The 25,572-nt window shown below is 43.3% G+C and overlaps 1 protein-coding gene across 1 annotated transcript in view; it reads right to left on the bottom strand.

Annotated features, from left to right (window-relative positions):
• Positions 1 to 893: 893 nt before the first annotated feature.
• slc9a5 (solute carrier family 9 member A5) overlaps positions 894 to 25,572 on the bottom strand; it is a 43,621-nt gene continuing 18,942 nt past the window's right edge. Inside the window, exons 4-16 of the mRNA XM_038267434.1 lie at positions 23,363 to 23,441; positions 23,108 to 23,285; positions 22,814 to 23,034; positions 21,771 to 21,973; positions 21,507 to 21,596; positions 21,369 to 21,439; positions 21,162 to 21,288; positions 15,335 to 15,426; positions 14,536 to 14,662; positions 14,228 to 14,377; positions 3,879 to 3,948; positions 1,810 to 1,938; positions 894 to 1,729 (exon numbers count right to left, since the gene is read on the bottom strand). Of these exons, the coding sequence (XP_038123362.1) occupies positions 1,161 to 1,729; positions 1,810 to 1,938; positions 3,879 to 3,948; positions 14,228 to 14,377; positions 14,536 to 14,662; positions 15,335 to 15,426; positions 21,162 to 21,288; positions 21,369 to 21,439; positions 21,507 to 21,596; positions 21,771 to 21,973; positions 22,814 to 23,034; positions 23,108 to 23,285; positions 23,363 to 23,441 (2,106 nt within the window). The 3' untranslated portion in view covers positions 894 to 1,160. The remainder of the gene's footprint in view (positions 1,730 to 1,809; positions 1,939 to 3,878; positions 3,949 to 14,227; positions 14,378 to 14,535; positions 14,663 to 15,334; positions 15,427 to 21,161; positions 21,289 to 21,368; positions 21,440 to 21,506; positions 21,597 to 21,770; positions 21,974 to 22,813; positions 23,035 to 23,107; positions 23,286 to 23,362; positions 23,442 to 25,572) is intronic.

The following is a 25,572-nucleotide window of genomic DNA, read 5'->3' as shown; positions in this document are numbered from 1 at the left end:
CCCATTTATGAGACGTTCCGATGTGAGGAGAAGCTTCAGGACGCAGAGAGGGTCCAGAACCTCCATGATGTTACCCTAGGAGCAGCAAAGGAGGCGGATCTGTCCAGAAAACCATTAATGACAGACTGAACACCTGCTGGAGGGTTCGGTTCTCTGATGGACCCCCCATGGAGGTTTGGGATCAGAAGATCCAAGAACTTTGCCATCAAAGCAAAGCTGAGGCTGACCCTGAGGTCACCATGGATGAAGAAACACAGAAAGCTTTGGCTGCTGGAGCAGAACCGTAAAGGTGACCCAGAAAGATCGTCCAGGTGGATTCTGAATCACCTGAGTGAAGTTGCCCCCCCACCTTCTTAAAATCAAACAAAATTGGTGTCAAACGTTTGTGCAGAAAAAATTCTCGTTTCTGCCGCTATCATTTTTTTATAGTTTAAAATCATATAATCATAGATTAGCAACTTATCATTTATAGTTTCAGAATGAACAAATGTTCACTGTCCTTTGATGGCTTCTACAAACAATTATTAATATCATTAAAATGATAGCAGTACAAAAAATGTATATATTTTAAAATAAGCATTTTTTACATTTTTAATATGTTTATTTTAAATATTATTTCAAATTAATTCTAAATTTAATATTTTTGTATGGCAAAAATTTCCTTTTGTACTGCTATCATTTTAATGATATTAATAATATTTTGTAGAGGTCATAAAAGGTCAGCTAACATCTGTTTTTGCTGCACAAAACGGAGCCGAGTTAATTGACACCGGCTATGGGGGGGGGGGGGGGGGGGGTTGACCTTTGATGACCTCTAGAAACATTTCTTTATATCTTTAAAACGGTAGCGGCACAAACGAAAATTTTTGCTGCACAAACGTTTGAAACCAATTTTGTCTGGTTTGAATAAGGTGGGGGGGCTGCTTGACCTTTTGACCTTTACATATTCATTAATATCTTCAAATCCAAAGCAGCACAAATGAATATTTTTGCTGCACAAGGTGATGATGAAGGAGGCTGAGGAGACGTGATTAAATGATCGTCCAGCTGGTGATGATGTGGTAAAGATCAGAGGTTGGACACCCTTTGGTCATGTGATTCAGTTTTATGGGCGGGGGGACGGAGCTGGTTTCTGATTGGTGGAACTCCTGGGTCTGCGTTCAGAGCTGCGTGGGTCTGTGACTGTGAGGCTCACTGCTGCCACCGGGGGGCGTGGTCACCAGGCTCCTCAGATACACGCAGGGGTTCCTCCTCCTCCCAGAACCCGGCGGTGGAGCAGGTGGGGGCGCGGGCGGCGGTGACCCGGGGAGCCTCAGGGGCGACATGAGCGGCTGCATTTCCTGCGACGCCCCAGGCTCCTCCTCCTCTTCCTCCTCCTCCACCTGCTGCTTCTTCTTCCTCTCTGGAAAGCTGAAGGAGGCCTGGGGCAGCGGGGGCCCCGCCGTCGGCCCTGTGTAGGAGAGCGGCCGGGGTCCTCCCAGCCTGGAGAGGGCGCTGACGCGAGGGTGGACGGGCTCAGTGGGGGCAGGTGGGGAGGAGATGCTCTCCAGGGAGGAGATGCTCTGGTTCCAGGCCTGCTGCAGGTCCACAGGGATGATCTTGGTGGCCTCCACAGAAACACACGGGGGAGGGGCTCCAACGCTTCCCTTCCACGGCAAATGGCTGTCTGCAGCGGGAGGGGAGGGGGTGTGGGGTGGGGGGCTCTGACAGACGTCCAGAGCTGCTGGGACTGAAGGAGAAACAGCAGTCAGAGATTCTAGACTCAGTTTTCTGTAGATCTACAGCTTCTTCTTCTCCTCAGAGTTTTACCGGATTTGGGTCGCTGTTTGGGCGTCTCCGCCTTCCGAGCCACGAAGGTGATGCCGACATCTTCCTCCTTTTCCGGGTCGGAGTGATCGGCTTTGTCCTCTTCAGGTTCCACAGGAACGACCACAGGATCTGAGACAGAACAGCAGCAGGTTAGATCCGAGGGTCTAGAAGCTGCTCGGCTGGAGACGATGGAAGGGAGAACGCCATCAGATCATCGGACGTTCTAAGGTTAAACCAGAGCTCATGGATTAGTGGACCGGGTTCCGGATCAGAACCCACCTGCTGATTCTAATTCAACCAGATTTAAAACATTTATAAACTAACGCATGTTGTCTGACGGCAGTGTCTAATTTCACTTGCTCCTCTTCTCCTGTTAATACGGTAAAGCCCTGCGGAGCGTCCGGCTCCAGGCTGCATGTGATCCAGATGAGCCAATGAGAACTGCGGTGAACTGGTGAAAGAAAAGTGAAATGGCGTGCTCAAAGATGACCCTGCACCCTTAGAGGATGTTTGGCTCAACGCTCAGTTCAGGTGTTTTATACACTGTAAAAATACTCATTCCATTGGCAAACTATCTAATTTACCTACTCAAATTAAGGGTGAATACACTTAATTTAAGAAATTTGTACTTATTTCTAGCTCGGTTTTGCAGTGCAGTTCTGGTGTTTTATACACTGCAAAAAATCTGAATCTAGAAAAGTCATTTTGTCTTAGAATAAGTGCATTTGTTCTTGAATTGAGGAGGTAAAAGATACATTTTGCCAATGGAACAAGAAAATTTACACTTAAAATAAGAAAACACAATTGCATTGTCTTATTTCAAGTGTATATTATCTAATTATCTTATTTTAGGAGTAAAATTACTCATTCCATTGGCAGATCATCTTATTTACCTACTCAAATTAAAGGGATAGTTCGGTATTTTTGACATGAATCTGTATGGCATCCCCATCACCAGTGGCATGCAATCACACTGACTTACCCCTGGCAGCGTCCTGTGAGCAGAGTTATCGTCCAGTTTTGGTCAAGCCGAAAGTAGTCCGTCAGGTTTTTAGGAACAGCGAAATAAAACTTTTCTCTTCCCAAAACATTATGTGTTCAAAAGAGCGATATTTTTGCATCCCAAAAACTTTGTAGTGGAAAAAGTCACACGTCGTTATCAATTGGTCCTATTTTCTCTCTGTTCGTATCAGTGCGCGCCGTCATTCAGACAGCGAGAACCTGACAACAGCCATGTCTCCCTCCGCCCAGCTAGCGGACAGAGAGAAAATAGGACCAATTGATAACGACGTGTGACTTTTTCCACTACAAAGTTTTTGGGATGCAAAAATATCGCTCTTTTGAACACATAATGTTTTGGGAAGAGAAAAGTTTTATTTCGCTGTTCCTAAAAACCTGACGGACTACTTTCGGCTTGACCAAAACTGGACGAGAACTCTGCTCACAGGACGCTGCCAGGGGTAAGTCAGTGTGATTGCATGCCACTGGTGATGGGGATGCCATACAGATTCATGTCAAAAATACCGAACTATCCCTTTAAGGGTGAATACACTTAATTTAGGAAATTGTTACTTATTTCTAGATCGTTTTTGCAGTGTAAAATATGTGAATCAGGATATTGTCTTTATACCAAACTGAACGATTGCTGTTCTCTACACTGCAAAAAAACATCTAGAAATAAGTAAACATGTCTTAAATTAAGTGTATAAACCCTTAATTTGAGCAGGTAAATAAGATGATCTGCCAATGGAATGAGTATTTTTACTCCTAAAATAAGATAATTAGATAATAAATTACTTACTTATTTAGATTTCCATTTTTTTGCAGTGTACTTAAAAAAACACTTTTAAACCTTTTAAAACGGAAATAGTTTTTTTTTATTTAAAAAGTCAATGTATAACATGGATGCATAAAAACCTCATTTTATTTCAGCGTTAAATTCTGTTTAAAGTAAAAGATTATAGTTAAAAATGTTTTCAGACCTTTACTGGTTGATGGTTTTCTTTATTCGGACCTGCTGATGTTTAACTGGTTAATCCTGGTCTAGGTGGGCCTTCTGGTTTTCTTACCTTTGTCCTGCCAGCTGACGTTACGTCTGGGTTTGTCTCCTCCCTCATCCTTAGAGTCGGATCCTCGGCGCTGTGGAAACAGGAAAGGAGTAAAGCTGCGAACGTTAAAGAATAAAACAAACCGGACCAATGTTCTGTCGCTGAATATATTGAGGTCTGAAGCAGTTCTGGAGCAGCAGAGCTGCTTCATCTCCGCTCTTTAAAAGTAGAGTTTTCAGCAGGGATGCAGGATATAATCGGCCCCCTATCGGTATCGGCCTTAAAACTGAATATCGGACATCGGCCACCCCACCGATATTTAACCCGATATTTGATCAGCTTCTGAGTTTCTAAAGTCTAAAAAAAATAAATAAATAAATACTACTTCTTCTTCTTCCTCAAAAACGTCTTTTTTACAGACTTAAAAACTTCTAAAGACGAGGGAAAAAATATTGATACATTAAAATATCCCAATATCTTCATATGCTGATATATTGCCATTTAAAAACACCATATCAATCTCTTTTACTAATGAAATATTGCTATATGTCATCGTTATGCTACGAAATCCCCCGAAAATTCACCAAATTTCGCCATATTTTTATATGTTGATATATTGACGCGGTATCGATCTATTTTACTAACAAAATCTCACAAGAATTTGCAAAATATCACGAGAGTTTGTAACAGAACAATGAAATTTCACCAGATTTTGAAAGTAAAATAGATCGATACCGCGTTTTTAAAAATCTATTTGATATCAGCATATGAAAATATATTTGAGTTTATTATTTTTCAAAGTGTCAGAAATGGATAACAAAACTGCTATTTTCAATGACTACTTATTTTTGTCCAGCTTTAACATCGGTATCGATATCGGTTATCAGCTACATGGGTTTTAAAATATCGGCATATCGGATATCGGCCAAAATCCCGATATCGTGCATCCCTAGTTCTCAGTGATAGGAACCCAGGAACTCTATGGTTCTGCCAGGTCCATGCTGCAGCTCTAGATGAATCTAAATAAAGGTCAATTAGCTGCTCAGTCAGCAGCTGAACCTAGAAACTAGATCTAGCTGAAGAATCTTAGGCCTCTATCCTCTTCAGATCCTCCCTGATCCTTCAGAGACGACCCAAAGGAACCAGCTGTTTGGACCCGTCTAATTCCTGCAGATTCATCTAAACATCCCACAGAGAAGAACTTCTAAACCGTCCTGCAGCTGAGTTCTTGTACTGTTCCTAATCCCGCTTCAATGTTCATTAGTTAGTTCTATCTAAGGAAAACCAGCTGATTGCATCGACTCATTGACTCTTCAGCAATCCCTCACACTAAGCATGCTTGTAGCGACAGTGGAGAGGAAAAACTAAATTTAACTGAATCTTTCATTCCTGGAGCAGATCTTTGCAGTGAAGAACTGCTGCTCCTTCTTCAAATTAAACAAAAATGGTGTCAAACATTTGTGCAGCATAAAATCTTCCTTTGTCCTTCTATCATTTTAAAGTAGGGCTGCAACAGCGAATCGATAAAAATCGACTTTTAAAAGCGTTGGCAACGAATTTCATCATCGATCAGTTGTGTCATCACTGCCATGGGGGAAGAAAAAAAAATTACGGCAGAGCGAGCCAGCGCTGCAGGTGCGCAGTGTTGCCAACTCAGCGACTTTGTTGCTATATTTAGCGACTTTTCAGACCCCTCCAGCGACTTTTTTTTAAAAAAAGCGACTAGCGACAAATCTGGCGACTTTTTACGGTGTCACTGGCGGCTTTTGGAGACTCTTACGTGAAAGCATGTATCGTTCCTACTCTGCCGTGGGGCGCCTCCCCCATCCCAACCCCGTTCTCCTGCAGGAGTCCCTCTCAGCGCTGCAGTCAGAGCCGCAGGATGTTTACCCTCAGCGTCCAGACTGCAAATGAAGCGCGCATGCGCCGGGATTGACGGCGCAAATTGATCACAATAATTAAAATAGCCTTTATAAATACATTAACTTGCAAATTATGAGGGCAAGGCTTTTAAAGTTTAAATCTTCTGGCAAAGATAAAGTAAAGAAGATCCTGCAATTTATGGAAGTAAAGCAGAATAAAATCCAGCAAGATCAGTAATATGCCAATTAATTATCTGCCACAGTCCCATGTAAATATCTGTCTTTGGAGGATGTGTTTTTTAGCACCCCTAGTTCTCTCATTTTTATTCCAAATACAATTTATAATTTGAATCACAGGGCTATTTTTATCTCTATGGTTCAGTATTTTCTCAAGTAGCAACTTTAACTGCTATACTTTCCTGTCTTAAAAGGCAGAACTCTTCTAGTCTAAAAAACCTCATTTGGTGAAATGGGGGGGCCTATTGTTTGAATCCCTTAGGGGCTTTAAAAACAAAAATGTCTTTTTTTTGCGCTTTATGAAACAAAGTAGCCTATATTTTGTGGATGTACAGCTACATTTCTCATGTAAGTTTGCGTAGTTTTAACACAAACATTTATTTTTCATATTGCACCAGTACAGTTAATGAGCAACCTGTACTTGTGTGCTTGTTTGTTCTGTCTAAAATGTTTATTTTGAAATAAAGAGGTTAATATAAAAAAAAAATATTTGTCCGATTCATCGATTTTTACAATAATCGTTAGTTGCAGCCCTATTTTAAAGATATAAATGAAACCTTCCAGGGGTCACCAAAGGTCAACCCCTAACCAACCGTCTTCCAATCAAACTAACTTGGTGTCATTGAATTTGGCTGTTTAGACTGGTTTTCATTTATGGTTATTAAACAATGTCAAAGGTCAAAATCAAACCAACTCCCCACATTAAATAAATAAACTGTGTCAGAATTTTTTTGCAGCATAAAATGTGGCTTTTGTTTCAAAGCAACTCCACAAAAAAAAGAAAATTAAAAACAATTTGTTTGTTTCCAAGTTTGAAGACGTTTCTCTTCCATCCAGGAAGCTTTTCCAATTCAAAATGTTTTTAAAATATTGTAGTGAATGTATTAGTTCAGTCATAGGACTTAACAGAAGTAAGTGTAATGTTATGTGTGGCCTCTAGAGGGCAGTTGGATTCTTGGTTATTAATATTGGCTGTCTGTATCCTGAGTTCAGTTGTTTGATAAGCTGCATAGAAGACACCACTTGGCCCCGACGAGAAGACAATTCCTCGTTGGAGCTAGGCGTCATTGCAGCCTGTTGTAATCATCCAACCAGCCATTAAATGGTAAACTTCATCCAGCATTCCTGTCGTGTCATTCCCACGCAACGGAGACTGTGAGTAAACTATATGCATTCAAGAGGGAAGCTGAAGCTAATCAGATCTCACATGAAAACTAGCAAAGATAGCTAACTTCATCCGAAGACGTGACGCATATAAACAAGAGGTAAAAGACACGACACTGGTGTCAGAAGCAAAGTGGACCGAAATATTAGTGTGCTTTGGGAGTTTGCACTTAATACTTTCATTCTGCCGAACTTTTGGACTGTATCAGAGTTTTATTCTTTGCCGAATCATCAGAGATATCCAGTCACTCGACGGTGCTCTGTTTCCATTCCCCCGTGCGAGAGAAGGATGCGGCGGTGCTGCAAAGGGAAAAAGTGCCCGACGTAGATGTTAAGGACAACCGAAAAGTAGCATAACAGCGACGTGCGAATGATTTCTGAACTGTTTATTGCACATTGCCTTGGACATTAGCCCTGCTAATAACATCCACTATACTGACTTGCTTGAAGTGCCAAAGTACAGGATTGCATTCAAAACACTTTGTTCATCTTAAAAAAAAAAAAAATAATAATAATAATAAAAAAAAATAAATAAATAAATAAATAAAATAAAAAAAAAATAAATAAAATAAATAATAATAATAAAAGATAAGAAGAAAATAAATAAATAAAAAATAACTAAATAAAAAAAAAAAAAATATATATATATATTAAAAAAAAAAAAAAAAAAAAAAAAAAAACCCTGAAAGAAGGAAATCCTGTCATGATGTCGGAAGACCAAGCAAGTGGAGATAGTGCGACTGCGGCCACAATAACATCGTCAGACCCACCGTCATGGGTAAAACTCTTGTTAGAGCAGCAAGCCCACATGCAACGCACGCAAATGCAACAAATGCAACAAACGCAAATGCAACAGATGCAACACATGCAACAAACCTTGGCTGGGTTGACCACACATCTCCATTCCAACAGGGGCCCATCTCCACAGCTTACAGCGCCTGCAGTGGGAGTGTCAACTGTGAATTCAGATCAGGTGACCCGAAGTCGCACATCTCACGCCACCCAAGATGGCTTTGCTCGCCCCAGCCTGCAGGAACATTCAATTTCACACTCACCTGTAGTATCCCAAGCCACACTTATGTCTGCTCCACGTGCTGCTGACGGTGCAACAAACCAATTTGCTGCTGAACTGGATGTAATTCAACAGCGGTCCCAGAGCACAGGCCCCCCTTGGCTGCTGTCTGATTCAGGCGCTGTGGACAGGGCCAGAGGCATGGAAAGGGAGAGAGGACGACAGCGTTTCACAGCTGCCACCTCTCGGACTCATGGTTCCAGTCACATACAATCTGACGTTCCTCCAACTGCCCCATATGATGGGCCTAGAGCAAAAATGGCGACGTATGATGGAAAAGACGACTGGGAGCCATTCTTGTTGCCATTCGAAAGACTAGCTCGCAAATATTCATGGACTGGTGCTGAAAGGGTCGACAAGCTGCATGAATGTCTTCGCGGCGCTGCCATGCGCTATGTATGTTCCCTTCCAGAACACATCAGAGAAGACTACACTCTGCTTAAAGAACACCTAACTCAACGCTTTGGTCATCAAGATCCCCCAACAACGGTTCGCAGGAAACTTGGAGAATTACGCCAGTCAAAAGAGTCATCTGCGGAGTTTGCAGAGGAGGTGAGACGTTTAGTAACCTTTGCCTACCCTGGGGTAGATATGTCCCTGCAAGATCAATTGGCTGCAGATGCTTTTCTAAAGGGGTTGAAAGATCAAAAGCTAGCCTATGAAGTGATGAATAAAGATCCATGCACGCTGGCAGACGCCCAAAAGCTAGTGGAAGCACATGAACACAACTACAAGGCTACAGTGGGGCGGGAAGTGGACCTGAAGGGTAGAACAAGACGTGTGTCTTGGGCTGATGACAATGACGAGATGGCGCATGTTTCTCCCCGGGTTCAAACCCCCACTTATGTCACAGCTGACCAGTTCAAAGGCCTGTTAGAGAAGGTAGAACAAATGCAGTTGACTCTTAGCCGTCTGCAACCAGTCATGAGTGAACAAAGAGGGCAGAGGCACTCCGACGTTTCCCCGGGCAGAGAACATGGCGTCTATCATGACCAAAGCCGCAGGCAGCAGCAGCCTACTCAGTCACGTAGCAGTGCACGCACTACCTCTGCAAGCCCTCCTAGAAGCACAAAAGGGCCCTGCTATGGGTGTGGGGAAGCGGGGCACTTCAGGAGGGAATGCTCCAGGTCACCTAGCCCAACCACCAGGCGTACTACGGCAAGCGAGCATGACATGGCCCAAGAGCAGACTCGGTCCCCAACATTGACAATCAGTCGTGCCACCAACCGAGGGCCTAGTCTTCACATTACACTGAAGGTGAACGACACTCCAGTCCAAGCTGTAGTGGACACAGGGGCTGAGGCAACTGTCCTCTCTGAAGGGCTTTACAAGCAACTGTATGGGCGTGACCCACCACATCTAAAAAAGGCAGTTCTTCACAATGCCGAGTCCAACAGTGAGATGACAGCCATGAGTGGAGTGCAAGTGGTTTTCCAAATAGGAACCCACAGTTTTGACTGGGATGTCTATGTGGCCCCAATCCATGATTGTCTTCTGCTCGGTCTTGACTTCCTCAGAGCTGCAAATGTCACAATCGAAGCTACTGGCCGGGTTTTTATCGCAGGGGAGCCCATTCCCGCTAAGATTGTGGGCGGGGAGGGGCCAGACTACTCAGTTGCCCGTGTACTGCTGGAAAGAGATACAACACTGCCACCAGAGTGTGAATGTGTGGTATGGGGAGAGGTGGAGTACCCAAGGCCAGGCGTCCCTGCTGTGTTGGAGCCAACTAGCATTACAGAGAATGTGTCCTCAGGAAGTGCAGTCACAAACATGGATGCTCGTGTGCCTGTGCGCTTGTGCAACCTTTCCTCAGATAAGGCTGCTTTGCGTAAAGGGGCATGCCTCGGAATCCTGATTGAGGCCTTCTCAGATGACTCCACTTTACAGTCTGAACTGGACATTGAATGCAACTCAGACAATGACCCCAAAAGTGCACCAAAGATCGGCAGGGTCGTCACTGCTAAAGCCACTGACCTACCTGAACATGTGCAAACTCTATACACGGCATCTGGAGAGATGCTTAGCGAGGAGCAGCAAGAGAAACTGATTGTTCTACTGCTTAACTACCAGTCCCTGTTTGCTGTATCTGACACAGACCTTGGCTACTTCTCTGCCGTCTCACACCAGATAGACACTGGTACAGCCAGACCAGTCCGTCAACCAGCAAGGCGAACACCCTTGGGCTTTCAAAATGAAGAGGAAACCCACCTTAAGTCTATGCTGGATGCAGGAGTAATAACCCCCTCGTCATCTGGATGGGCATCGCCTGTGGTTCTAGTCCGCAAAAAAGACGGAGGTGTACGTTGGTGTGTCGACTATCGGCATCTGAACAGCTTGACAACAAAGGATGCATATCCTCTGCCAAAGATTGAAGAGTGCTTAGATGTGCTGGGTGGGGCGACAGTCTTTTCCACTCTTGACCTACAAAGTGGATACTGGCAGATTGCTGTAGATGAAAGAGACCGTGGAAAGACAGCGTTCATCACGAAGTATGGACTATACGAGTATACCCGGATGCCCTTCGGGTTGTGTAACGCCCCTGGGACATTTCAGAGGGCGATGGAGTTTGCCCTTCGTGGTCTTCAGTGGGACACACTACTGATTTACCTAGATGACATAATAATTCTAGGGAAAGACGTCGAGGAGAGCCTGGATCGCCTGACCGAAGTCTTTGGAAGACTGCAGAGCTTTGGGCTGAAACTTAAACCGTCAAAATGCCAACTCCTAAAGGAAGAAGTCCTGTTCTTGGGACACGTCGTTAGTGGTGAAGGCATACGACCGAATTCAGCACTTGTGAAGGATGTACAGGACTGGCCCTACCCCACAGGCAGGCAAGAACTCCAAGCCTTCCTAGGGCTGTGTAACTATTACAGAAAGTTTGTTCCATCCTTTGCTGAACTAGCGAGCCCATTAACGTACCTCTTGAAGAAGGAAGTCCAATTTGAATGGGGGGAGGAACAAAGAGAAGCCTTCCTGCACTTGAAGAAAAAGCTCACCTCATCTCCAATACTGGCTTACCCTACCAGTGAAGGGAAATTCATACTAGACACAGATGCATCTAACCACAGCATTGGAGCTGTACTGTCTCAAAATCAGTGGGGTGAAGAGAGAGTCATTTCGTACGCAAGCAATCACCTGACCTCGATACAGCAGAGATACTGTGTAACCCGAAGAGAGTTACTGGCTGTGATTAAATTCACCCGGCAGTTCCGGCATTACCTTCTGGGGAGAAGATTCCTCTTACGCACAGACCACAACAGTCTGGTATGGCTCTTCAGGTTCAAGAATCCCCAAGGCCAATTAGCAAGATGGTTGGAAGAAATGAGCCAGTACGACTTTGAGATTGAGCATAGAGAAGGAAGGAGACATCTAAATGCTGATGGCATGTCGCGCAAAGATGGTGACGGGAGTGAAAGCTGTGACTGCTATGAGGCAGGGCAAGATGTGGCTTCTCTGCCATGCCATGGCTGTGCACACTGCCAACGACTCGACCAACAATGGGCCAAGTTCACTGAGGATGTGGATGATGTGGTTCCCCTTGCAGTCAGGCGTCTAACCACAAACGAAGATGAGGGAAATCGAACAAAAGAACAACCAAAAGATCCAGTGACAGAAGGGACAGGCACGCCTGCTACAAACTGGCTTCAGCCGGTTACCCAAGAAGAATGGGCACTTGAGCAGCGCAAAGACCCTGTTTTATCCAAGCTGCATCAGTGGATTGAAAAAGGAGAACTGCCCACACGAGATGAGGTGTCCCTTGAAAGTCCTGCTGCTAGGAAGTACTGGCTGTGCTGGCCCCAGATCGAGCTGCACCATGGAGTTCTGGTCTATCGTTGGGAGAGGGCGGATGGAGGACAACCACGCCACTTGCTGTTAGTACCAACCTCAATGCAGATGGAATTAATCAGGGCCTGCCATGATCCACCTCATGGGGGCCACCTGGGGATTGATAAAACTCTACAACGCCTGAAGCAGAGCTACCACTGGTATGCGATGGGAGGTGATGTGCAGCTCTTTGTACAAAAATGCCAGAACTGTACCACACGCAAGACTGCTGGGCCAACAACAAAAGCAGCACTGCAGTCGTACCAGGCCGGAGCTCCCCTTGACCGCCTACAGTTGGACATACTGGGTCCCTTTCCAGTATCTACAGCAGGCAATAAGTACATTCTGGTCATCATAGACCAGTTCACGCGATGGGTGGAAGCTTATGGGGTACCCGATCAAGGAGCAGAAACCACAGCTAGAAGACTTGTGTATGACTTTATATCACGTTTTGGTTGCCCCCTGGAACTCCATAGCGACCAGGGTCGCAATTTTGAAAGCACCCTGTTTAAGACAGTGTGTCAGCTGCTTCAAATCACCAAAACTAGAACTACGCCATACCACCCGGCATCAAATGGCCAAGTTGAAAGATTCAATAGAACCCTCCTGCAGATGGTGCGCTGCTATGTGGACCAGAACCAAAAGAACTGGGACGAGCATCTTCCCTTGCTTACGGCAGCATATCGTAGCACCAAGAATGCCAGCACAGGATGCAGCCCAAACAGACTCATGCTGGGCAGGGAGGTCCACCAACCACATGACATCTGGTCAGGTGCAGCAGAGTTCAGACGGGACAGATGTGCGTTTCCGGAGTTCCTGAGTGAGCTGGAGCAGGGCTTGAAGGAGGCACAAGAAACTGCTAGAGAACACCTAAAAGCCGCCCAGGAACGCCAAAAACGAACCTATGACGTCAGGGCCAAAGGAAAACCATATGCTGTTGGAGATCTAGTCTTTGTAAAGGACAGTACCAAGAGGAAGGGATTCAGTCCAAAGCTGCAACCGCCGTGGAAAGGCCCTAGCATCATTGCCTCCTGCCTGGGCCCAGTGCTGTACGAAGTGATAGGGAAGCGGGACAGAAAGATCCTGCACCATGACCGTTTGAAGCCCTACACGTCTGATGTGATACCTGGATGGACACGACGGAGACGGCACGAGATTCTCCAGAGAGACCAGCCCCCTCCCAGCATCGAATCGCATGGAGCACCCGGCGGTCAGCCAGAGGATTCTTCAAGCTGCGCGGACGAGGAGTCAACGCAACAAGAACCTGGAGGACGCGGGCGTCAAAGAACTGCACGACGGCGCCGTCAGGCTCGTAAGACGGCTTGCCCACCTCCAGAGGAGACGGTGCCACCGGACCAGGATGACAGCCCTGCAATGCCCCTGCAGCATCCTACCACGTCCAGAGGTCGCGAAGTCCGCCCCCCTGTCTGGTACAAAGCATGAATGGACTCTCATCGATAAAGTCAGTAGTTAATTTTTTGACTTCCAGCATACCTAGTTCACTTTTGGGACTCTAACTAATAATTATTGTTTTCCTTTTGATTTAAGTAATGATGTTTCGAAATGTGTTCAGGTTTAACTTTTTGGACGTTAAAGTAATTCTTAGTTGAAATGCATTTAGTCTATACTTACCCTGAAATATGTACTGAAGGGACTCAGTATTCTTGGAGGGGGGCTGTGTAGTGAATGTATTAGTTCAGTCATAGGACTTAACAGAAGTAAGTGTAATGTTATGTGTGGCCTCTAGAGGGCAGTTGGATCCTTGGTTATTAATATTGGCTGTCTGTATCCTGAGTTCAGTTGTTTGATAAGCTGCATAGAAGACACCACTTGGCCCCGACGAGAAGACAATTCCTCGTTGGAGCTAGGCGTCATTGCAGCCTGTTGTAATCATCCAACCAGCCATTAAATGGTAAACTTCATCCAGCATTCCTGTCGTGTCATTCCCACGCAACGGAGACTGTGAGTAAACTATATGCATTCAAGAGGGAAGCTGAAGCTAATCAGATCTCACATGAAAACTAGCAAAGATAGCTAACTTCATCCGAAGACGTGACGCATATAAACAAGAGGTAAAAGACACGACAATATGCAAATAGAAACGGATGAACGGGCCCCCCCTTTGGAATGGGGGTCGTTTTTTTTGGGCTTCTGTATAAAAGCTCAAACTCAACGCTATTCCAGCGGTGAGGGTCCCTCTGCATGTTTACCTTCTTCAGGCTCCGTTCCTTCTTGTGCCGTTTGTGTCGGGTGGATTTGAAGGTCTCCATGCGGCTCCTCATGTTCCTCTGGAACACCTCCCGGTCCTGACGCTCCTTCTCTCCCAGCGGCATGAAGTGTCGGCTGTAGTGGGACTGGTACTGAACACAATCGACAAAGTTCACAGAACCATGTTTAATCATCTCCTTTAAGTCTCCTGGATCATCTCTCCTCATATTTTACATTTCCAAAACCAAACTGCAGATTTTCCAGCAGTTTCTTTAAAAGAAAAAATCCCAGCGGAAGTTTGCAGAATTACCCGTTTTCTGGGCTTGTAAAGGTTCCCCGCCAGGACGTGATGCGTCTCCATGTCCTCCTCCACCTTGGATCCAGGGACGTTGTCGATCACCTGGAGGTCCAGACACACGCCGCTGCCGTTCTCCCGCCTGTGACACCACACAGTCAGCAGGATGAGGCTTAAAAAATGCTAAATGCTGAAGTTTATTTGATCTCTTCCTCCTGAGCTTTTGGACTTTTCAAAGGATCGGTTATTTAGCTTTACTCTGAAGCAATAAAGGTCCCGATCTTCAGAGGGTTTATCCTAAAATACATTGAAACCTGTTTGTATGCAGAGAGCAGATCTGCAGGAGCTGAATGTTCAGAGATTCTGCTCTGATGTAAACATATTTGGACCCTCAGAGATAAAAATAGAAGACAAATAAAGAAAGAAATGTCTCTGCAGGTGGGCGCAGAATCCAGGACGGCATTTATAAAATGAACAGAATGACAAAAGAGCCTGCGGAGACGTGGGGGTGGGGCTGTGAAGGTCTGCATGTTCTACTCTTTGTAAAATATTTGATCTGCTCATTTTAACTGGTTTGCTCATCCTAACATTCGTGCTTTAACCTTGGGAGATCACCTGCAGCGTGCCCACTTATTGCATTCACCAAAATAAAATATGCGTGTGCAGTTTGGTGCACCTTATTTGAAATCTTGATAAATCAGTCCCAAAGTTTGTATTTTGGTCCAAATCGCTCTAATAAGTTCATTTAAGCAGAGATGATGTGTTCTAATGAAAATATTCTCCTCCATCGTCAGAAAGAGATCATGTGACTCACAGGTAGTTGGTGACGTTGGTGACTTCAGGGAACGAGGCTCTGCTGGCCATGGAAGGCAGAGACAGCCTGGCTGAAGTCAGGAAGTTCCCACCCTGCACACACAGAGGTCAAAGGTCAGCGTAGAGGTCTGCTGTTCAGATCAAACTCATGATGCGTTTCAATCCAGCGGCTGGTTCCTTTGAAGGACCCAGACCGGCTAGGAGGCTGGAAGAGTTCAGCTATAGATTCAAACCGGTCCCCCCCTCTCCACACCTGAGTGAAGTTGCCCCCCCCCCCCCCTTCTTCAAATCAGACAAAATTAGTGTTAAACGTTTGTGCAGCAAAAATCTTTGTTTGTGCCGCTATCGTTTTATAGATATAAAGAAATGTTTCTAGAGGTCATCAAAGGTCAATTAGACTAAATTTGTGTCAAACGTTTGTGCAGCAAAAACAGATGGTCACTGACCTTTGATGACCTCTACAAAATATTATTAATATCATTAAAATGATAGCAGTACACATGAACTACGGAAGAGGATTAGGGCCACTGGAAAAAAAAAAAGTAAACTGATTTTTAAATTTTATTTCAGTTTAACATGGGAAAAAAGTCAGAATTCTGACTTTAATCTCAGAATTCTGACTTTTTTCTCAGAATTCTGACTTTAATCTCAGAATTCTGACTTTAATCTCAGAATTCTGACTTTTTTCTCAGAATTCTGACTTTAATCTCAGAATTCTGACTTTAATCTCAGAATTCTAACTTTTTTCTCAGAATTCTGACTTTAATCTCAGATTTCTGATTTTTTTCTCAGAATTCTGACTTTATTCTCAGAATTCTGACTTTATTCTCAGAATTCTGACTTTTTGACTTTTTTCTCAGAATTCTGACTTTATTCTCAGAATTCTGACTTTATTCTCAGAATTCTGACTTTATTCTCAGAATTCTGACTTTTTTTTCTCAGAATTCTGACTTTAATCTCAGAATTATTCTGACTTTAATCTCAGAATTCTGACTTTTTTCTCAGAATTCTGACTTTAATCTAATAATTCTGACTTTAATCTCAGAATTCTGACTTTTTTCTCAGAATTCTGACTTTTTTCTCAGAATTCTGACTTTAATCTCAGAATTCTGACTTTATTCTCAGAATTCTGACTTTTTGACTTTTTTCTCAGAATTCTGACTTTATTCTCAGAATTCTGACTTTATTCTCAGAATTCTGACTTTTTTTTCTCAGAATTCTGACTTTAATCTCAGAATTCTGAGAAAAAAGTCAGAATTCTGACTTTAATCTCAGAATTCTGACTTTTTTCTCAGAATTCTGACTTTAATCTAATAATTCTGACTTTAATCTCAGAATTCTGACTTTTTTCTCAGAATTCTGACTTTTTTCTCAGAATTCTGACTTTAATCTCAGAATTCTGACTTTTTTCTCAGAATTCTGACTTTATTCTCAGAATTCTGACTTTAATCTCAGAATTCTGAGAAAAAAGTCAGAATTCTGACTTTATTCTCAGAATTCTGACTTTTTTCTCAGAATTCTGACTTTTTTTTCTCAGAATTCTGACTTTAATCTCAGAATTCTGACTTTAATTTCAGAATTCTGAGAAAAAAGTCAGAATTCTGACTTTTTTCTCAGAATTCTGACTTTTTTTCTCAGAATTCTGACTTTAATCTCAGAATTCTGAGATTAAAGTCAGAATTCTGACTTTTTTTTTTCCCATACTAAACTGAAATTAAATCTTAAAATCAGTAAACTTTTTTTTTTCTTTCCAGTGGCCCTAATCCTCTTCCGTATGAACATTTTTGAAATACAAAAATATAAAATTTTAAAATAATTTTTAATATATAAAATATTTAAAATAAATATATAAAAAAATTAAAAATGCATATTTTTAATATATATACATTTTTTTTGTACTGCTATCATTTTAATGATATTAAGAATTGTTTGTAGAAGCTTATAATTTACAGTTTCATTCTGAAACTATAAATTATAAGCTGCTAACCTATGAATATATAATTTTAAACTGTAAAAAAAAATGAAAGCGGCACAAACGAAAATCTTTGCTGCACAAATGTTTGACACTAATTTTGTCTAATTTGAAGAAGGTGGGGGGGCTGGTTGACCTTTTAACCTTTATATTTCATTAATATCTTCAAAGCTAAAGCAGCATAAAAGACAATTTTTGCTGCACAAACGGAGCTGAGTTAATTGACACCCATTTCATCTGATTTGAAGAAGGTGGGGGGGCTGGTTGACCTTTGATGACCTCTAGAAACATCCCTTTATATCTTTAAAATGGTAGCGGCACAAACGAAAATTTTTGCTGCACAAATGTTTGAAACAAATTTTGTCTGATTTGAAGAAGGTGGGGGGGCCAACCTCACTAAGGTCTTCTCCGGTTGTCCCCGCCCCTCCTTTAGCACCCAGCTGAGACATGAGGAATCTGGAAATGTGAGATCCTGCAGAAGAAAACTGTGATCCTGTTTCAAAATAGACTGAAGCTAAAAGTTCAACACCTTTATTTTAAATAAATGCCTAAAAAATACTGGAGAAATAAAAGAAGCCTTTCAGTGCATATTATCATAAAAAATATTTAGAACTACACCTTTAGTACATGGACCAAACGAAGAGGGCCAGGACTAATGGCAGGGGACCGGCCCCCTTTAGCCCCTGTCTAGAACCGCCTATGATTAGCTGTGATTTATTTGAGCTTTTCTGTTTATTCCACAGATCCTCATGAGTACTTATGGTTCACCAGTGGGAGCATGAAATGCTGATGCTTGTTTGCCCACTGAGCGGTTTGCCTATGACGAGAGATGGGAAGTAACGAAGTACAAATACTTCGTTACTGTACTCAAGTAGATTTTTCTGATATTTTTACTTTACTTTACTACTTATTTTTATGGCGACTTTTTACTTCTACTCCTTACATTTTTACACAAATATCTGTACTTTCTACTCCTTACATTTTAAAAAATTGTCTCGTTACTTTAGTTTTGAATCATTTCAATGGAGTTACCGTTATTATTTTTCACGTCATCAATACCAAGTTCAATCTAACTGGATGGGAATCTACGTTGCATTTGACGCACCACTACAAGTTGAATCGACAGATTCGGCGGTATTCATTGGCGGCAAATCATTGCAGCTTGGTGGCGGTGGCGTTAGCATAGTAGCATGGACGACGAGATGATTGAAAATGAACACAACGGAGATCTAGTCCTATTGGCAGACATCCATTTAAAATGGAGGCAACGGCATGAAAAAAGTGGTTTCTACTTTTACTTTGATACTTTAAGTAAATTTACAAGCCTGTACTTTGTTACTTTTACTTGAGTAAAGAAGTTTAATCAGTACTTCCACTTTTACCAGAGTATTTTTTAACACAAGTATCTGTACTTTTACTCAAGTACGAAAAGTGAGTACTTTTGCCATCTCTGCCTACGACCACCGACTAAATCTCAAACATGTTTGGTTTTCTCCCGACCTTACGATTCCTGATGGGGGGGTGGTGGTTAGAGGCTAAATTCAGCCTGATTGAAAAAAAAAATGCTTGCACGACTGGAGAATCAGCCTGAAAAGGCCAATCGTACAGCGTATTCCCGGCTTTATAATGTGCGACTCTGAGCAATGCGGAATGTTCGTCCGCATGGCTCAGAGTCGGCGTGAGGGACCGCAGGTTCCCACTGCAAGTCTGTCTTTGATCAAACAAAACCTTTGCGTGGAAAGAGACGCATTTTCAGGCCTCGTTTTAATCAGACTTCTGCTCTGAGGCTGCAGCTGGAGTGTAAAACATGTCGGGGACTCGTCTGACTACAGGTCCCTCACAGCCAGTGGCGCCTCCAGTGTAAATTATAGCAGCATCAGTTTAGCATTTCATCCCATTCTGCACAGCCAGCGACGTAACATTAAAAATCACTCAATTAACCAGGATCTGAGGAGGTTTTTACTGAAGTCGTTATGATTTCTACAGGCAGGTTTACCACTATAGTAAATTCAAACCTGAGTGAGGTTGGCCCCCCACCTTCTTCAAATCAGACAAAATTAGTGTCAAATGTTTGTGCAGCAGAATTTTCATTGTGCTGCTTTAGCTTTGAAGATATTAATGAAAATGTAAAGGTCAAAAGGTCAAACAGCCCCCCCACCTTCTTCAAATTAGACTAAATTTGTGTCAAACGTTTGTGCAGCAAAGATTTTCGTTTTTGCAGCTATCATTCTTTTACAGTTTAAAATTATATATTCATAGGTCAGCAGCTTATAATTCATAGTTTCAGAATGAACAAATGTTCACTGACCTTTGATGGCTTCTACAAACATTTATTATTTATTAATATAATTAAAATGATAGCAGTAAAAAAAAATATACATATTTTAAAATATGCATTTTAAAATTTTTTATATCTTTATTTTAAATATTTTACATTTAAAATTAATTCTAAAATTTTATATTTTTGTTTGGCAAAAATGTTCATTTATACTGCTATAATTTCAATTATATTAATAACATTTTGTAGAGGTCATCAAAGGTCAATTAACACCCGTTTTTGCTGCACAAACTGAGCAGAGTTAATTGACACCGGCTACGGTAGGGGGGTGGGGGGGGTCTGGTTGACCTTTGATGACCTCTAGAAACATTTCTTTATATCTTTAAAATGATAGCGGCACAAACGAAAATTTTTGCTGCACAAACGTTTGACACTAATTTTGTCTAATTTGAAGAAGGTGGGGGGGGCCAACTTCACTCACAGGTTTAAATTCAAACCCTGAAATTATGGCTTTCAGTTTCATTAGCCACCCCAAGAATTTTAGTGGCCCAATCTGCCCCCCCCAGTGAAACATTTGTGGAGGCGCCACTGTACACAGCTCTTCCTGTTCCACAGCTTACAGGGATTATTTGCCATGGATGATGAAATAGGACATTTTACACCTATTAAAACATAAATTACTCTTTGATGTTTTATGTCTCCAGTGTTCTTCATACTGAACTGTTAAAGGAATCTGATTCTTCACGATCCTGAAGTAAAATGCTGAGGCAGAGTTTGCTGCGTCGACAGAAAAGGAACTTTTTGTTCCTGAAACGTCAGGAATGTTCCCCCTGCTTCCAGCTGATTCTCTGCTCCATAAATAAACTGAGGTCCAAATTAAAACCTCACCTGGTTTTCTAGGATTTATTAGGACTGTCTGAAAGAAGGTCGAGCTGCATTAGAAAAGAGTTTAAATGTTTCCTCTGAAGGTCTGGTTTCCTTAGAGATGATATTTGATCCCAATCTTAGTGATGCTGTGCCTGTTTTCCTGCTTTGGTTCTGCTTGTTGGTCGTCTGAGCAGGTCGGTTCTAATAAAAATCTAATCCCCAACTCAGACTAGTACCACAGCAACACAACAAGTTAGTCCTGTTAGAAGATAAAATGATGTAACAGGAGGTTCTTCTTGCAAAGTTAACCTGCTCAGATTTGAGCTGTTTTAGATTCTCAATGCTGCCCTCTGCTGGAAACTGAAGGAAGTAACCGGAAACCCCCAGATCCAGAGCAGATAAGCAGAAGATCAGCTTTGGTCTGTGGTGGTGAAGAAGAATAAAGCTGAGAGCTGAAGCTTCAGCTACATCCCAAGCTTCAAATATGCTTCTTAAATGTGGATCAGAACCAAATCCCAGATCCTGAATCCAAGCAGCTGAAATAAACTTCCTCTGTAGGAGATAGGAGCTGCTGCTGGAGTCCACAGGTCTGGAGGATTCTTCACCTGCTGTCTTTCCATCATCCGGGTCTTTTTCTATTGAAAATCCTCTTGATCAAACCCAGCAGGCCTCATGAGAACCGGTTCTTTTAGACCTGAGCTCAGGGCCTACCTGGTCGATGACGCTGATGGCGTCTCGGATGTTGATCTTCTGGTAGGCCTCCCACAGCTCGCTCTTCCTGTAGACCGACTTCCTCAGCAGCAGCTTGCTCAGGTAGTTCTTATCAAACTGTTCCCACCTGGTTTCACACACAGACATGATGTCATAAGGTTTCTGTGACGTCGCTCTGATGAAGGTGGAGGCGATTGTGGGACTCACTTGTCTCTCCAGTGGTGATACCCCTGGAGGCCTGCAATGTCCTCCACTGCGGTCAGGATGTGGTCGAAGGCCTGACAGCAGACAGACACACAGTTAAGCAATGGTTGCATCACATGAGAAGCTGAAGATGAATCTCACCCTCTCATGGATCTCCTCGTTGATGGTGGGCTTCCTGTTGGTGGAGCGAGGGACCTTCAGCCACTTCACCAAAGGTTTGATGGTCAAACCCTGAAACCAATAAATTCAGAACCAAACTTTGAGAACCCAGAACTCTCGAGGTTCTCATAAGGGTCATTTAGACCCATTATGAGATTCTGGTGTTTCACCGAGTCTGAAACGGGTTCTTCGGGTTTTTTTTTTTTTTTGTTTACAAACCAGAATCTTTAGCAACGCTGCTCCTACCTGGAACATGACTGTGAAGAAGACCACCACAATCGTCGTGGCAACAAAGTAATCTTTGGCTTTGACCTGCTCGCCGTCCAACAGCACCACCAGAGCGAAGGCAACTGCCCCCCGCAGGCCACCGTATGACATCACCACCTGGTCGATCTTGTCCAACGGGACGAGCCGGAATCGGTTCAGAACCCAAGTCTGACCAACCACACCTGAGAACAGGAGAATGGGAATCTGTTCATCCAGGGGAGCAACGGCCAATCAGAATTGAAGTCTGTTCGTCTCAGAGACCAAGCACCAATCAGAAAGAAGCTTTCAGAACTGTTTTAGAACTGGTTCCTCTAATTTTTGTGCCACTGAGTCTGAGTGAACCTCTTAGTTGTGTCAAAACAATCTGCTATCCAACATTCAATATTTCTGAGTCTTTAAAGATGTTTGTTTTTTTGGAAATGGGGGAAAGGCTCTTTTAATCTTCAAAGATCACTTAATATATCTTTTAACTCAACTCATTGATCACATGTTAGAAACATGGAATGAGGATTTAGATGTAAAATTAACCAAAGTCCTTATCCTCCCAGTTAACAACGCCTTAGCCCAATTTTTCTCCTTTCAAACCTAAAGTTGAGGTCTGGAACTAATTTGGTTCAGTGAGGCCGAGGCTCCATCAACACGAAGACAAGCTCAGTCCGAAATTAAAAAATCCTTCTTCAAAACCATGTATTATCAACAAGAAGAAGAATATTTCAGAACTGTGGCATGCATTTCTGAGGTCAATGACTTTCCGCAACTTTACCGCAGACATCTGCATCATCAGTCCGACTCTGGACAAACACGTGAGTGCCTCACGTATAGAACATAACAACAATGGCGTGATCAATATTGCATGAATGCCCAGTTTCCTTCACATTGTTTTGATTGATTCATGTGTAGGCCATCTTTATTTAGCTAGCTTTGTGCTTTCAGAAAACGGTTATGTAAGTACGAGCCTTAACATCATCAACTTATTTCTGTAACGGCTGAAACAACCAGAACCATCAGGGAGAGAAACTGACCCACGGCTCTGAAAACAAAGATGAAGACCAGGGTGCAGGACACCAGCCCTGTGTCCCAGGCCCATTTGGACTTGTCCACTGCTGAGATTCCCAAAAAGATGAAGATGATGGTTTCCGCAATGCTGGCCAGGGTCTTCATCGTATATTTGACGGTGGTCCGAGACTTCTGTGAAATGTTGGCCTCCACGTATTTGTTGGCTCCGATGCCACAGAAGGTCATTCTGTGAAGGAAGGGACAGGATGGTGGGATGACCACTGGACCTCAGATTGGCCCGACTGAACGGCTGAACTTACGACAGAATGGCGGACAGCGAGAAGAGCTCGGCGGTCAGGTAGGCCAGGTAGACCATCAGGAAAACGAAGAGGGGCTCGATGATGCGGACCTTCTTGGTAAAGCGGGTGATGAAGCCGAGGATGACGGCAAAGACCAGACCCACCAGAGTGCCCCCGATGCTGACGATGAGGAATGAAGCTGCAAAGGAAGAAGAGGAAGGTTGTTGCCAGTTCAGGCCCACTTCATGTCCGCCATGTCTCCATCTGTGGACTCACCCACTCCTTTAAAGTAATCGGCTGTCTGGACGTTCCCCGGTCCCACTTCCACAAAGGAAATATAGACTTTATAGAGAACCTATAGAGGACAAAGAACTTTGCCGTTACCTATTGGGTGAGATCGCCTTCTGCTGACATGATGAACTTTTTAAAGTACCAGGGGTCTCATTCATAAAACACTGTGCAGGATCCATACTAACAATGTCCACAAACTAAACATCTGGAGTAATAATAATAATTGAACTCACACTGCAGAAATCTAACTCTGCATTTAACCCGTCCCATTAGGGAGCAGTGGGCTGCCATCGTGGAGCGCCCGGGGGTTAAAGCCGTAGGGAAGCGGCTGTTCCAACCGTTGCATTTCCAAACTCTCCCGAGTGGTGCCCAACTTTATACGCTTGAATAAAGTGAATGTGATTGGTCGTTTACCAAGGGGGCGGGATTGTTGTGGCGGAAGGTTTGTAATCAAGTTTGGTTGTGGCCAGTTTGTGGGAAGCATCTTGCTAACCAGTTAGCAACTTAGTGCTAGTAGGTTCCCAAAGGGAAATTCCATTGGGACCAAGACGCTGTCAAGGAACGCTATGGACAGCGGAAACATGCAAGAGGAGGAGAGCTTAGTGTCGGAGGTCGTGGATGAGTCTCCTCCGTTATCCATTTTTTATTTAGAGGAGGAAAGCGGGGACGAAGATGTTGTGGAAGAGGACGCCAGGGCGGCAGAAGCTTGGTTTGGTGTAGAAGGCTTCCAGCCGTACATGTTTGAGCCCTTGCCTCGCAACGCTGCCAGTTCTGTTAGCTCTACGCCTGCCGAAGACACAGACGTCCATCCCCGTGAACACTGGGACGCAACTCAATGGGAAAGGAAAGGATTCTGATTTCAACCGCTGCGTATATTAGCTGCGACATATGAATCAAGATGCTATGACCGAAAACATTTGATTGGCAGATGACCATTGATATCTGATTGGCCGAATTTAGGAGTTCAGGATGAAGTAGAACTAACTGGCCTGCAGAAGAAAAACACATTTTAAGACAAAATTTTCTAAATGGAAATTTTCTAAATTTTGGGACAGTATAGTCTGATAAAGAATACATTTATAAACATGTTTAAGCCAGAATGATTTGACATATAAAACTGATTTCCATATGACTTTAAGGGTCTTGCTCAGAGACCCAGAGTGACATTCTGTGGAAGTTGATTTCGAACTCACAACCTCAAGATTCCAGGTCCTATGCCCTAACCACTAGGCTGCCACTCCCAAGGAGAACAGCAAAAACAATTCCCGATCTATAAAACCAAGGCAACAAAAAACAAGTTTTCCTTCATAGATCCCAGCTGTTCCTCAAACTCTGCATCTGAGGCACCAAACCGTGTTATTCTGTTTGTAAACTGTTAACTCTCCAAACCAAAATCCCCCAAAATTTCTGAGAAAACATAATAATAGATAAAGGGCGTTTCTCAATATGCGTTCTTGAGCGTTCTCGTGTGCTCGTGTACTCGTTATACGTCATCAGCCTCAGCCCGAGTACCGTTCCAATTCTCAAGAACGCCAGATCGGGAACGCATTAAATCCCCGGATGTTGTTCTCGCCCCGCCCTCTTTATCGAGCATGCATCAGAGCAGACTTGTGCGTTCTTCAGACTGACCGCTTCCCCAGAATGCCCCGCGGCCGCAGCTTGATTCCAGACAGCGCTCACAGTGTTAAGTTAAACATTCCCTTTTCTGCTACTGTTGTTCTTCAAAAGTACGTTTTGAAATCGTTTGAGGCGATAACATTATACATTGAAGCCTCCCTGTGTGGCCTGTTTACAGAGTTAGTGCGAAATTTAAAAAAAAAGTCAGACGTTGAGCGGACCAGAGTGACCAGCAGACCTCCGAGGGTAACCGCAGCCAGGGCTAAATTTACCCCGTCTGTAGTGCACTTCTCTCGGTCTAGTTATGTGTGAACTACCACTCGTTCTGATGGCGTTTTTTTGCGGTTCAGTAATTTTTTTAAATGTTTTTTAAGCTTTAGAAATAAAAAATATTGTTTTCAAAATGTTTTGTGTAGAGAATAAATAGTTTTGACTGTTAAAGAAATGCTAAACAACGTTGCATGTGATGACGTCACGAGTACGCTTCTGCTCCAATACACATACGTGCTTGCGTGCTCGCGTTCTCGTCAAGTCCGATCTTCCTGCGTTCTCGCCAAGAACGGACTTCACGAGAACGC

Source organism: Cyprinodon tularosa, unplaced genomic scaffold, assembly GCF_016077235.1.
Source record: "Cyprinodon tularosa strain WSP-4 unplaced genomic scaffold, ASM1607723v1 ctg672, whole genome shotgun sequence".
NCBI classification, from domain to species: Eukaryota; Metazoa; Chordata; class Actinopteri; order Cyprinodontiformes; family Cyprinodontidae; genus Cyprinodon; species Cyprinodon tularosa.
Note: the sequence above shows the minus strand (reverse complement) of the source record. Positions and strands in the feature narration are given on the sequence as shown.